Genomic DNA, 13,719 nt, shown 5'->3' on the forward strand with positions numbered 1-13,719 from the left:
CATCAAGATTCTATTAGCTGAGTCTTGAAGTGATAATTTTATTACAAAAAGGAATTAAGTTAACAACCTATTATACATATCTTTATTTCTTACCAATAAATATGAAACAATGGTATATTCCATTAAATCCTTATCTATTACAGTGCCTTTATATCTATGTAAAGATTGCCCTAAGAGTGTAGTCTTCTGCACAAAGGGTGCTCTTAAAGTGTAGCCAATTGCGCTAAGAGTGCCCTCTGAGAAAAAAATTACCCTGCCCTTTTCAAAAGCTGCAGGAAACACTAGTTGAAAATAATATTTGTGTCTACTCTAACACTTAGTCATTTACAATTAAACTTCCTTTTTTCTATTGATTCATTTTCCTCTAAAAAGTGATCACATTACAACCAAAGCATCTTCAAAATTTCCTGTGTAGTAATGTTCTGAGTTCCACATTAAAACTCAAGATTTCCATGTTCTGTAATCAGTTGTTTCTTCTTTTTTAATTCTTCATTACAAATGGAGAGACATGTGGAGTATTGGACTAAAGATGGTTGATGAATTGGTCTTGTACAAATAACTAGCAGCTTTGGATTATTTTAACAATACTTTGCCCCTGGACTTGCCTACTAAAACCCTTAGCAAGAACCCTGATATCTAATATTGATATTGTTGTTAATAGGAGCTATATGAAATAACAGAAAGTCTATAAAAGAAGAAAACCACCACAAACTCCCCCTTTATTGAGCTACGTATATGATTAATGCACAGACTTTTTTGCATATCCCTCTCCAAACGTTGCCTTATTTTGGGTGGAATTCAAACATTTTATATGTAGTCCCTTTGAACTTTATTTTTACAAAGATTTGGTTGTTTGCATATTTATATGTACTACATGTATTGAAACCTAACTAATCAAGTGTTACAAAAGATCATCAATTTAGGAAGTCCAGTAAGCCAAAAAAGACAGTTCAGATCAGAACTATTTGAAAAACTTAACTGTAGACTCATCAAAATCAGCTGGGAGGGACTCTTAAACATCTCTTAGTTGAAAACCAGCAATATTCATTTCTCACTTGTTATGAAACCTATAAATAATTATAAACAAGCCGATCTGTCCTGGTAATGGGTGTGGAATGTCCAGAGTTTCTGTACATTTTGTATGCATACAATTTTTGCCACCAGACATTTAGCACACATCAAAACAAATTATACATACACTGAAAACAATTATTTTGTGAAGTTATTATAATTTCCTTAAGAGCATACAATACAGAACAGATATCCCATTGATTTTGAAGTATTACTCAAAAGAAAATTTTTGTTATGCACTATTGAAATATGCAAAGAAAAATATACCTTCTTGACTTACTTTTCAAGATATTTCACTTTGAAATATGCATGTACCTAATTTCATGTTGCAATACTTTTCCAAAAAAAAATTACAAAACTTTCAACGGAAAGAGATATTTTCACCTTTTTTTGGCTAAGTGTTCCTTAATTTATAGTCCTGTATGGAAGTCCCTAAAATAAAGACAGAATATGATAAACAATTTGTGAAATCATATAAAAATTAGTGTTAAAAAGCTGTCGACACTTTGCATGCTAAAACAAATATATAAAGAAACAATTTTAAAGTTGATTTTTGCTTGCAATTTCGATAGAACTTTCTTGAAGTAGCTATATATGTAGTACATAGTTGATTGTAAAAGAAAAAAATGGGGGTCTTTGTGTTATTTTAAAGCTAGAAATAGAAAAACCTTATTTTTTTTTGCCAAAATATTTGAAAATCCAAAACTTATTAAAGAAATTAAAAGCTTCAAACCAAAGGGGTATAGCCAAAGCCTAGTTAAGAATCAGAGCATTTTTATTGTAAGATAATGCATACAACTATTTTGAACTTGCACTGAAAATTGAAAAAAAAAATCATTTAATTTTCTTTCTTTTTTTTAAATCTCTATATATCATGTATATATATACATGCAAGGTTCAAACAGATCTACTCTTAACATATTTAGGTTGATTTTCTTTCATTTTATATATACATGCAATATATATACAAATATTCACCTATATAAAGAATGTGCTATCTATTTTGGAAAATTAGAGTAAATTGTATTATCTTTTCAATTTGTATTTTGTATGCAAAATCATCTTTAAAAAACATGACCAATAGTATCCCTATTAAATTTGGAACTTTCATTTGTGTAGTGAAAAATAATTTTTTTTCTGTTTTCAGGAGAAATAGATAGATGTCTTAAAAAAGTAACAGAAGGTGTGGAGTCATTTGAAGATATTTGGCAAAAGGTATTTTTATATTGAAATGATGGTTTTAGATATGGATACACAATGTTTCCATATATTAATGTTTAAATTTATTAGTTAACCTATATAAATATAGATCTGAGACTCATATTATTAATTTAAGGTATTGGTCCAGCAATTCTTATTAGACAAGAATTCGCCTGGAAAAATCTGATCAGTTTTCTCAGTAAGATTTTTATATTCCTGCATCTCTGCTAAGCACATGCCAGTTAGGATAAAAACTGGTGGGATTAATGTGTCCTAGGATGCTTTGTATTCCAGCTTATTTTTACATTGTAAGCAAACACATTTTAAATCTGTTAGTGTGTTGGTATAGTACAAAGCAGGGTATACTCAGATCTAATTAGCACAATATTGTCCTGAAAGTGCATGTAATATTTGCCACTGAAAAGTTAGGTGTCATCATTCAATAAAAAAAAAAGCAAAATTGCCATTGCTAGCACATTTGAGAAATATTGTGGCTAACAAAATAGATATATGGCTTTGAAATCCCCCATTAAGATTTTCTCCTATTTGGTAGAATTGTATGACATTTGTAATCTCTACCTATAGATAACCAGTTAGTTTATTTTATTTGTAGGTTCATAGTGCTGCCAATGCAAATCAAAAAGAAAAGTATGAAGCTGATCTTAAAAGAGAAATTAAAAAACTTCAGGTATAAAACAACTTTATTATTTTTATACAACCGCAAAAAAATTTTTGTGGTCGTATATTGGTATGACGGCGGCGTCGTCGTCCGAAGACACATTAGTTTTCGCACTCTAACTTAAGTTTAAGTGAATGGATCTCAATGAAATTTTACCATAAGGTTCAATACCACAAAAGGAAGGTGGGGATTGATTTTGGGGGTTATGGTACCAACAGTTAAGGAAAAAGGGGCCAAAAATAAGCATTTTTGTAACTTCCAGACATAACTTGTGTGTAAGTGTATGGATCTCTCTGACATTGTACCACAAGGTTCCATATCACAAAGGGAATGCTGGGATTGATTTTGGTGGTAATTGCCTCCAAATTTTAGGAATTAGGGGCCAAAAAGGGGCAAAAAACAAGCATTTTTCTAGTTTCATGACAATAACTTGTGTGTAAGTGTATGAATCTCTCTGACATTGTATCACAAGGTTCCATATCACAAAAGGAATGCTGGGATTGATTTTGGGTGTAATTGCCTCCAAATTTTAGGAATTAGGGGCCAAAAAAACAAGCATTTTTCTAGTTTCATGACAATAACTTGTGTGTAAGTGTATGGATCTTTATGAAATTGTACTACAAGGTTCCATATCACAAAGGGAAAGCTGGAATTGAGTTTGGGGTAATTGCCCAAAAAGTTGAGGAATAAGGGGCCAAAAAATAAGCATTTTTATACGACCGCAAAAAAATTTTGAGGTCGTATATTGGTATGACGTTGGCATCGTCGTCGTCGTCGTCGTCGTCGTCCGGCGTCGTCGTCGTCCGGCGTCGTCGTCCGAATACACAATGGTTTTCGCACTCTAACTTTAGTTTAAGTGAATGGATCTCTATGAAATTTTACCATAAGGTTCAATACCACAATAGGAAGGTGGGGATTGATTTTGGGGGTTATGGTACCAACAGTTAAGGAATTAGGGGCCAAAAAGGGGCCGAAAATAAGCATTTTTGTAACTTCCAGACATAACTTGTGTGTTAGCATATGGATCTCTTTGACATTGTACCACAAGATTCCATATCACAAAGGGTCAATGCTGGGATTGATTTTGGGGTTAATTGCCTCAAAATTTTAGGAATAAGGGGCCAAAAGGGGGCAAAAAACAAGCATTTTTCTAGTTTCATGACAATAACTTGTGTGTAAGTGTATGGATCTTTCTGAAATTTTACTACAAGGTTCCATTTCACAAAGGGAAAGCTGGAATTGAGTGTTGTGGTAATTGCCCAAAACGTTTAGTAATAAGGGGCCTAAAAAGGGGTTTAAAATTAGCATTTTTTAGTTTCTAGACAATAACTTGTGTTCAAGTGTATGGATCTCTCTAAAATTGTATTACAAGGTACCATACCACAAAGGCAAGGCTGTTATTGAGCTTGGTTTGGGGGGAAAGGGGGGTGGGGGTGATGAATCATAAGGGGGGCGGGGGTCAAAGAAGGGGGGGTTGGTTATGGCTCTAATGTTTAAGGAATAAGGGGAAAAAAGGTTAAAAAACAAGGGTTTCCATTTTAATAGACAAATAATTGAGTAAAGAACATTATTTAAAAGCAGTGTAAGGTTGGTAATTCAAACTCATTTAAATATCTCATCTACACTGCTTTTAAATTATGTAAATTGGAAATTTGCCAATAACTTTATTGTTAATAAATGCATTGGAAATTTGCCAACAATTTTAGTGTAATAAACTTCATTGGAAATTTGCCAATATAAAATTTTGCTGATGAAGGTTTTTTGTTTACCTTTAGCCTTGACTATGAAGTCATTTTCTATTTTTATAGCCTTATGATGTAGTTGAATTATTTAATACTTTTATGATGTGTTTAAATGGGGTTTTATCATGTTATGGTTGCAAATTTATTGTTTTAGTATAATAAACTCCATTTAAAATTTGCCAATAAAAAAAAATTTTGTTTATTTTTAGCTATGATTATGATGTCATTTTCTATTTTACTTTTATGGTTGCAAAGAAATTTTTATTTTTAGATATTACTGTTAAATGATGCTGATTAAGGTTTTTGCTATGTTTAGCCATGACTATGATGTCATTTTCTATTTTAATATCTGTTATGATGTATTTAAATGGGCTTTTATGGTTACAAAGGAATTTTATTTTTAGATATTACTATAAAATGTTGCTGATGCTGATTAAGGATTTTGTTTATTTTTAACCATGACTATGATGTCATTTTCTATTTTAATACCTTTATGATGTAATTTCCATTTTTAGATATTGCTGTTAAATGATGCTGATTAAGGGTTTTTTGCTATGTTTAGCCATGACTATGATGTCATTTTCTATTTTAATATCTTTATGATGTATTTAAATGGGCTTTTATGGTTACAAAGGAGTTTTATTTTTAGATATTACTTTAAATGTTGCTGATTAAGGATTTTTGTTTATTTTTAGCCATGACTATGATGTCACTTTCTATTTTAATACCTTTATGATGTATTTAAATGGGCTCCCATGTATTTAGATTTTTGATTATTTATACATGTTACCAAATTGGTCCACATTGAACAAAAACGGTCCAAATTTCAACTTTATTACATTACATCAAACATTGAATTCTACATATTCTTTGATATATTGAAATTAACAAACAATTTAGTTTATGGATATTCCACCATAATAGGTAAATTAAATTTTTTCCAGTTCTTACACCACATTCATCCTGTGTCAGAAACCTATGCTGTGTCAAATATTTAATGACAATCCAAAGTCATAGCTGTATCAAGCTTGAATTTTGTGTCCATACTTGCCCCAACTGTTCAGGGTTCGACCTCTGCGGTCGTATCAAGCTGCGCCCCAGCGAAGCATTTTATTCTAGTTGTAACTTCTAAACATAACTTGTGTGTTAGTGTATGGATCTCTCTGACATTGTACCACAAGGTTCCATATCACAAAGGAAATGCTGTGATTGATTTTGGGGGTAATTGCCTCCAAATTTTAGGAATTAGGGGCTTAAAAAGGGGCAAAAAACAAGCATTTTTCTAGTTTCCAGACAATAACTTGTGTTCAGGTGTATGGATCTCTCTGAAATTGTACTGCAAGGTACCATACCACAAAGGGAAGGCTGGGATTGATTTTGGGGGGTAATTCCCTCAAAATTTTAGGAATTAGGGGCCAAAAAGGGGCAAAAAAACAAGCATTTTTCTAGTTTCAGGACAATAACTTGTGTGTAAGTGTATGGATCTTTATGAAATTGTACTACAAGGTTCCATATCACAAAGGGAAAGCTGGAATTGAGTTTGGGGGTAACTGACCAAAACGTTTAGGAATAAGGGGCCAAAAATAAGAATTTTTCTAGTTTCCAGACAATAACTTGTGTTCAATTGTATGGATCTCTCTGAAATTGTACTGCAAGGTATCATACCAAAAAGGGAAGGCTGGTATGGAGTTTGGGGGTGATGAATCATAAGGGGGTCCTTAAAATTTGGGGGGGATTTTTTTTCCTATTTCTTTTCTTTAAAAAAATCCATGTGTATAAATTGGTTATTTCTGATTTATATATAAAAGCAAATAATAATGATATGGTTTGAATAGGTAAATTAAAAGTTTTAAGTTCTTAGACCACATTCATTCTGTGTCAGAAACCTATGCTGTGTCAAATATTTAATTACAATTCAAATTCAGTGCTGTATCAAGCTTGAATGTTGTGTCCATACTTGCCCCAACTGTTCAGGGTTTCGACCTCTGCGGTCGTATCAAGCTGCACCCCAGCGGAGCATTTTATTAAGATTATAAAGAGACCAGTAAATGTTTCCCCATTTAGGTGCTTCAATAAAAGATTTTGTTTTGCTCATTTGTCTGGTTGACATAATTTTATTGGGTTAAAGATTGCATTTCAAAACCCTATGATACTTCCCAGGTTAGCACTATCTTTGATAGTTCAAACAAAATAGTGCAGTAAAGTGATCATTATTTAGATCCTATCAAGCCAATGTCATTCAATTTATTGATGATACATTAAACTTTGATATTTAAGTTACAATATGATGTGTACTTGAATAACCATACTTGTCAAGTAAACATTTTTTTAATAAAAAAAAATGACATAAGTAATGCATGGGGTATGAATTTGTTATAAAAATAGGTTCAACGACAATCATCAACAAAGGAAGATAACTCCAACTTTAATTTTTTACTTCCCTAGCAAAATATAATTCAATGTTTTATATAAAAATACACAAAATTGCAAAATGTAAGCAATCTTTACCCTTCGGTGTTCACAAGCACTTTGATTTGTAAATATTTTTTAAGAGATTGTGGAAGTACGTCAATATTGTTTTATATACATCTGTGTTATTGTTTACCAGGGTCTGTGGGACCATTATATATACATGTTTGTGTTATTATTTACCATAGTCTGCAGAACCATTATATATACATGTTTGTGCTATTATTTACCAGCGTCTGCGGGACCATATCAAGACGTGGTGTTCAAGTAGTGACATTAAAGATAAAAGAATTTTGGTGGAAAACAGAAAGTTGATAGAAACTGTAAGGAACTATATGAATTGTAAAAACTATCTTATTCATGGATTTGTTTAAATGAAGCATTAAATTGTATTATATAGTACTGTCAAGTTTTAAACATTTGAATTTAAAAAAAAAACATGGATGTAATATCTTCTGCTTTCAATGAGAATTGACACTTACTAGAAAAATTCACAAGTTATGGACATCTCAAATTGCACCAAAAAGGGGTTGGCAATGGCATCTATGCAAGTTCTATGAAATTGAATTTACTCTCTTATGTAAAAACTATTTGCACAAGTACTGTGAAACTGATTCAACTGACTCAAGTTACAAGCTGTTTTGCACAACAAGTACTGTGAAATTGAATTAACAGCCTAATGTTGTTAGCTGTTTGGAAAACAAGTACTGTGGAATTTAATTAACTGATAATTGTTAATAATTGGTGAAAGAAATGTAACCTTAGAAAATTTATGCTTCAAAAATTAGGGTTTAATACATTTTGGGTAAAGATTGCATGAATGCAATTAAACCCTATGGTACTGACTTGATATCTACATCTTCCAATTGCAAAATGAAAGCAATCTTTACCCTTCAGTGCTCACAAGTACATTGATTGTATTTTGGTGTAACTAGATTCCAGTTTCATTGATACTTCTGTTATATCTTTGCAGCAAATGGAGAGATTTAAAATCGTAGAACGAGAAACCAAAACAAAAGCTTACTCCAAAGAAGGACTTGGAGCAGCTGCCAAAATGGACCCTCATTCTAAGGAAAAGGGAGATGTAACAAATTGGTTATCCGTAAGTATTTAAGACTTTGAAAAATACACATTTGATCTGTATGTAATTTTCTTATCTTGTACATTCAATGCTCCTGTAAACAAAATAAAATTTCGATGATATACCATGTGTGTTTGAATATCAAATAGTTGTCATGGGTGATAGCCCGTGCTTACCAAATGATATCTGTATTACAGCAAACAATAGAGAATCTGAATTTACAGTTAGAACAGTTCGAAAGCAGGATAGAACAGTTGACCACCAAGAAAAAGAAGATGGACAAAGATGTAAGAAAAACTGGTGATCTTAATAGATTAATAATTTCAATTATTGTGAATTAAAAAACCCATTTTGACCTTTAAATGAGACAGTTGATAATAGATATATAACCTGTATTAAAGTAAAGACTTAACACCACAAGACAAACTTACAAATATCTGATTATGTTGGAGTGTTTTACATTATCATATAGGGGGAAAACTCAACAATTTCCATGTTATTTTTCTTAACCTATAAATAAAACAGAGCGGACACAGAGGCTTGCCTACTCGACAGAAATAACTTAACTTGGAAAATTGTGATCCACTGTCGTAAGAAATATTTTGCAATATCAACAGCCCCTGTTAGAGATTTCTGTAGAATTTATAAACATTTAAAAACAACAATGTATCCTCCATACTGCAAGAGTATTTTTTATACAGCCACAAATATAATGCATAAAATTTGCTATGTCTGGATTTATTGATAAATGACAAGGTTAATATAGTATGGACAATTAAGTGCAGAAGGGTAACCTGTGCTGTCACTATGATGTCATGGTGGAAATTGACATATATGACCTTTTTATAGATATATTCCAAGGGTTTACCCAAAAGGATATTTTATACACATTAACCCCTTTGAAAAATACATCTTGCAACAGAATATCTTTTTGTGTAAAGCCTTGGATCATATCTAAAAAATACATCTTGCAGCAGAATATCTTTTTGTGTAAAGACTTGGATAATATCTAAAAAGTACATCTTGCAGCAGAATATCTTTTTGTGTAAAGCCTTGGATCATATCTAAAAAGTACATCTTGCAACAGAATATCTTTTTGTGTAAAGCCTTGGATCATATCTAAAAGGTACATCTTGCAGCAGAATATCTTTTTGGGTAAAGACTTATACATCTTGCAGCAGAATATCTTTTTGGGTAAAGCCTTGGGTCATATCTAAAAAATACATCTTGCAGCAGAATATCTTTTTGGGTAAAGCCTTAAATCATATCTAAATATTATAAACAGTTTTTGCCGTTTTGCACTTAATTCAAGAAGATTGAATCCCTGATGCAAATATTTCAGACAAAATTAGAAATATAATGTTGATGTCTGACACACTAATGTTATGTCTTAAATAAATCCAAAGGATGTTATTTGGTAGATTTATATTAAAATCATTTTGTTTTTCAAATTCAAGGGACCAAAAAGTGGCCTAATAATACCTTATTCTTATACTTTTATTTGTTATTACTTGTTTTCATTCAGAAACAAGACATATTTGAAGAATTAAAAGCTCAACAAGATAAACATTTGTTTCATATAAAACAGTTGGAAACCATCATGAGAATGGTGGACAATGATGCTTTACCTATTGAACAGGTATGGAAGGTATTGATATATTATATAGAAAAGAAAATGTGGTATAATTGCCAATGAGACAACTATCCAACAGAGATCAAAATTATGTATATGCTAGCAACCATAGGTCACCGTACAGCCTTCAACAATGAGCAAAATCAATACTGCATAGCAAGCTAGTAGAGGCCCCAACATAACAATATGTAAGACTATTCAAGTGAGAAAATCACGGCCTGATTAAAGATTGAAACAACAAACAAAAAAAACAAATATAATATACAGTTACAAAAGACTACTGGGTTACAGGCCACTAACTTAGGACCTACATATAATAGCAGGGTTAAACATATTTGTGGATGCCCAACCCTCCCCTAGCTTTGGATAGTGATGTAAGAGCACAACATAAGAACAAACTATAAAAATCAGTTAAAAAGGGCTGGACTTGATCAGATCATGTCTGAGTACTTATTCTCATTTGCGATTGTTTGTTTACTTTCAGTTTTCACGAAGTTATTTGCATTTAACATTTACTTGATCAGTTAATTTAAATGAAAAAAATTCAGGGCTTCTTGTTGTTAAACCTTGTTCATTAATTGATTTTCTGTTTGCCAAATTCTCCAAACCAAGGAATTCATAAGTCTACTTCTTAGATCTTGATCATTCATTACAATATAGGTCACACAATATAAGTTTTGACATCACAGATTTAGGTTTAATGATGTTCACTACCCTTGATGGAGCGAACATCCTTAATGTCTTGTGACAATTAGATTTTATTTCATACCTGCTCTTTTATTATTATATTGAAATTAAGTAACGTGGTTAGAGAAGGTTTTTCTAGGATTTGTATAGTAGAAAAGCTCTATTCGCAATGATGTTGATTGTAAACTTCCATTTTCTGATCAAGAAAATCCAAAATGATGTTAAATTTGATGAAAATTGTCATTTATAGATCAAGAAAATCAAAGATTATGTTAAATTTGATGAAAATTGTCATTTATAGATCAAGAAAATCAAAGATTATGTTAAATTTGATGAAAATTGTCATTTATAGATCAAGAAAATCAAAGAGTATGTTAAATTTGATGAAAATTGTCATTTATAGATCAAGAAAATCAAAGATGATGTTGAGTATTATGTTGATTGTAATCAGGATCCTGATTTTGAAGAAAATGATTTCATATATGATGAGTTAGATCTTGAAGACTTGGGTAAGTAGGAGTAGGAAGTGTTTAGAAAATCACTCGAAAGAAAGTATCTATTTACAATGTATCAACATTATTGTCAATTATCTAACAGTTAACAAATCTTAATCTTGAGAGAAGCAGTCCCATTTGGACTGTAGGGAACTAAATTAACAGCTTTCTTTTTTATTTTAAAAGAATGTGGAATTTCATTTAATGTAAATATAATTTCTATCTTTCAAATGTATTGAGTTAAATGTTTTTATTTACAGGTGCAGCTGTTTTAGCATCCTCGCCACCAAATGATGACCATTATTCGGACAACATTTCAGGCACTCCAACATCAACAAACTCAAGTTCTCCTTCACCTAGTCCTAGTCTATCTATAAATCATTCCAAGGTAAACTCTCTAGCCAATCAAATCATTCAAAGGTAAGCTCTCTTAGAAATCTAAATATGACAAGGTAAGCCGTCCTACTGGTCAATCTAGAATCATTCCAAGGTAAACTCTCTAACCAATCAACATCAACTAACTCAAGTTTTCCTTCACCTAGTCCTAGTCTATCTATAAATTATTCCAAGGTCAACTGTCTAACCAATCTAATCATTCAAAGGTAAGCCCTCTTAGAAATCTAACTATGACAAGGTAAGCCCTCCTACTGGTCAAACTAGAATCATTCCAAGGTAAACTCTCTAACCAATCAACATCATTCAAAAGTAAACTCCCTGACCAATTCATTATCATTCCAATGTAAGTTTCTTTTCCAATCTGTAATCATTCCATGGTATGTTCCAAAACAAATGTATACTCTTTAATGTTATCTCCCTTACCAATGTTTATCATTCCAGGGTAAGCTCCCTTACCAATGTTTAATTATTCCATAGTAAGCTCCCTTACCAATATTTTATCATTCAATAGTAAGCTACCTTACCGATGTTTAACATTCCAGGGTAAGCTTCCTTACCGATATTTAATCATTCCATAGTAAGCTACCTTACCAATGTTTAATCATTCCATGGTAAGCTACCATATTGATGTTTAATCATTCCAGGGTAAGCTACCTTACCGATGTTTAACATTCCAGGGTAAGCTTCCTTACCGATATTTAATCATTCCAGGGTAAGCTACCTTACCAATGTTGAATCATTCCAGGGTAAGCTACCATATCGATGTTTAATCATTCCAGGATAAGCTCCCTTCCAATCTATAATCATTCCAAGGAAGAAGGACCCCTTACTAATCTTTAATCATTCCATAGTAAGCTACCTTACCAATGTTTAATCATTCCAGGGTAAGCTCCCTTACCGATTTTTATTCATTCCATAGTTAGCTACCTTACCGATGTTTAATCATTCCAGGGTAAGCGCCCTTCCAATTTTTCAACTTTCAAAGAAGAAGGTTGCCTTATTAATCTATAATCAGTTAATTAGTTGAAATGTGTGTTTGCATTAATTACTTTAAAAAAAACCCAGTCACACACACACACACAGAAACCTCTTTTAGCTAACAAGCTAAAATACTGATTGGTAGATGAGTGGAAATATTTAGTTCCAAGTTAAAGTCATATGATACTTCAAATTTAAAAAAAAAGGATATGTTTTATATACTTTGACAGCTAAGTTTTACTATTAAAGGTGTATATGGACTTTCTTGTAAAAGCAAATCCTTTATATTATTGAAATCTTCAGAAATGTACTGCTATTGAATTATTGTCTTCACGTACTCCAATTCACCGATCTCTTATCCGTATACAGTGACCTTATCCACAAGACTGTTCTTAAGGACTTCGACATCTACACAATGCAAGTGCGAGGGGGAAAAGTTATAAAAGAATTGGACTTTTGAATTTCTTTGTTAAAAGACCCTCAGATTGGAAATTTAAAAACTTTGTTAAACAAAGTTTTTAAATTTCCAGAAAATCATAAACTCCATTTTTACTCAACAAACTCATTTAATGTCTTAAATGTAGTTTTCTTACATATCTATAGGTCTTTATGATGAGAAATCAGTATGTCATATATATCATGTAATTTTCTTATTTGTAAGGGATTTAGATCAAAATAAAACTAATTTTGAATAATCCTTGTATATTAATTCAAAGTTCCCCCTTTTTTGTAGGACAATGAAGAAAATGACAGGAAAATTAAAAAGTCAATCAATGATGAGGTGAGAAGATCATAAGGTTACCTTACACGTTTTATACTTAGTTAATTGCTCTGTTAGGAAGTAAGTATACTGGATATAATTCATAGAATACTATTTCCCCATCAACAAAATAAGAAGTGCAGCATTTAGGAGTAAGAGTAAAGACTTGGAGTCTAAAAAATGTGACATGTCTATCTGCAGACTGTAACGTTATGAACTAGCAAAATCTGGATAAGCGTGTTCCAGTGTCAAAAAGTGTATATGATATTGAATTAATATTTTATCCTGACTATGTATGAGTTATTGCTGTTATATGTTGTACACCCTGGGGTGTTAAGCAGCCATCAATCAGTCAAAAACATGTACAAAGGAGTAGGGCATTAAGACCTGCGGCTCTTTTCACAAAAAATCTTAAGAGTAAAAATACTCGTAAGTCATACACATTTCAGTATAACTTACGATCAATATTAATCGTAAGATTTTTTGTGAAAAGAGTCGCTGGTCTTGGACTAAGAAAATAAAGTTTTCA

General features: G+C 31.7%; 1 protein-coding gene across 2 annotated transcripts in view; it reads left to right on the top strand.

Moving 5' to 3' along the window:
• LOC127700001 (CCR4-NOT transcription complex subunit 3-like) overlaps positions 1 to 13,719 on the top strand; it is a 43,011-nt gene that overhangs the window by 3,843 nt on the left and 25,449 nt on the right. For both annotated transcript variants that reach the window (XM_052203429.1, XM_052203430.1), the window contains exons 2-10: positions 2,219 to 2,286; positions 2,885 to 2,959; positions 7,395 to 7,484; positions 8,135 to 8,263; positions 8,440 to 8,529; positions 9,768 to 9,881; positions 10,966 to 11,071; positions 11,317 to 11,444; positions 13,164 to 13,211. In XM_052203429.1, coding sequence (XP_052059389.1) covers positions 2,219 to 2,286; positions 2,885 to 2,959; positions 7,395 to 7,484; positions 8,135 to 8,263; positions 8,440 to 8,529; positions 9,768 to 9,881; positions 10,966 to 11,071; positions 11,317 to 11,444; positions 13,164 to 13,211 — 848 coding nt within the window. The remainder of the gene's footprint in view (positions 1 to 2,218; positions 2,287 to 2,884; positions 2,960 to 7,394; positions 7,485 to 8,134; positions 8,264 to 8,439; positions 8,530 to 9,767; positions 9,882 to 10,965; positions 11,072 to 11,316; positions 11,445 to 13,163; positions 13,212 to 13,719) is intronic.

Source organism: Mytilus californianus, unplaced genomic scaffold, assembly GCF_021869535.1.
Source record: "Mytilus californianus isolate M0D057914Y unplaced genomic scaffold, xbMytCali1.0.p SCAF_46, whole genome shotgun sequence".
Lineage (NCBI taxonomy): Eukaryota > Metazoa > Mollusca > Bivalvia > Mytilida > Mytilidae > Mytilus > Mytilus californianus.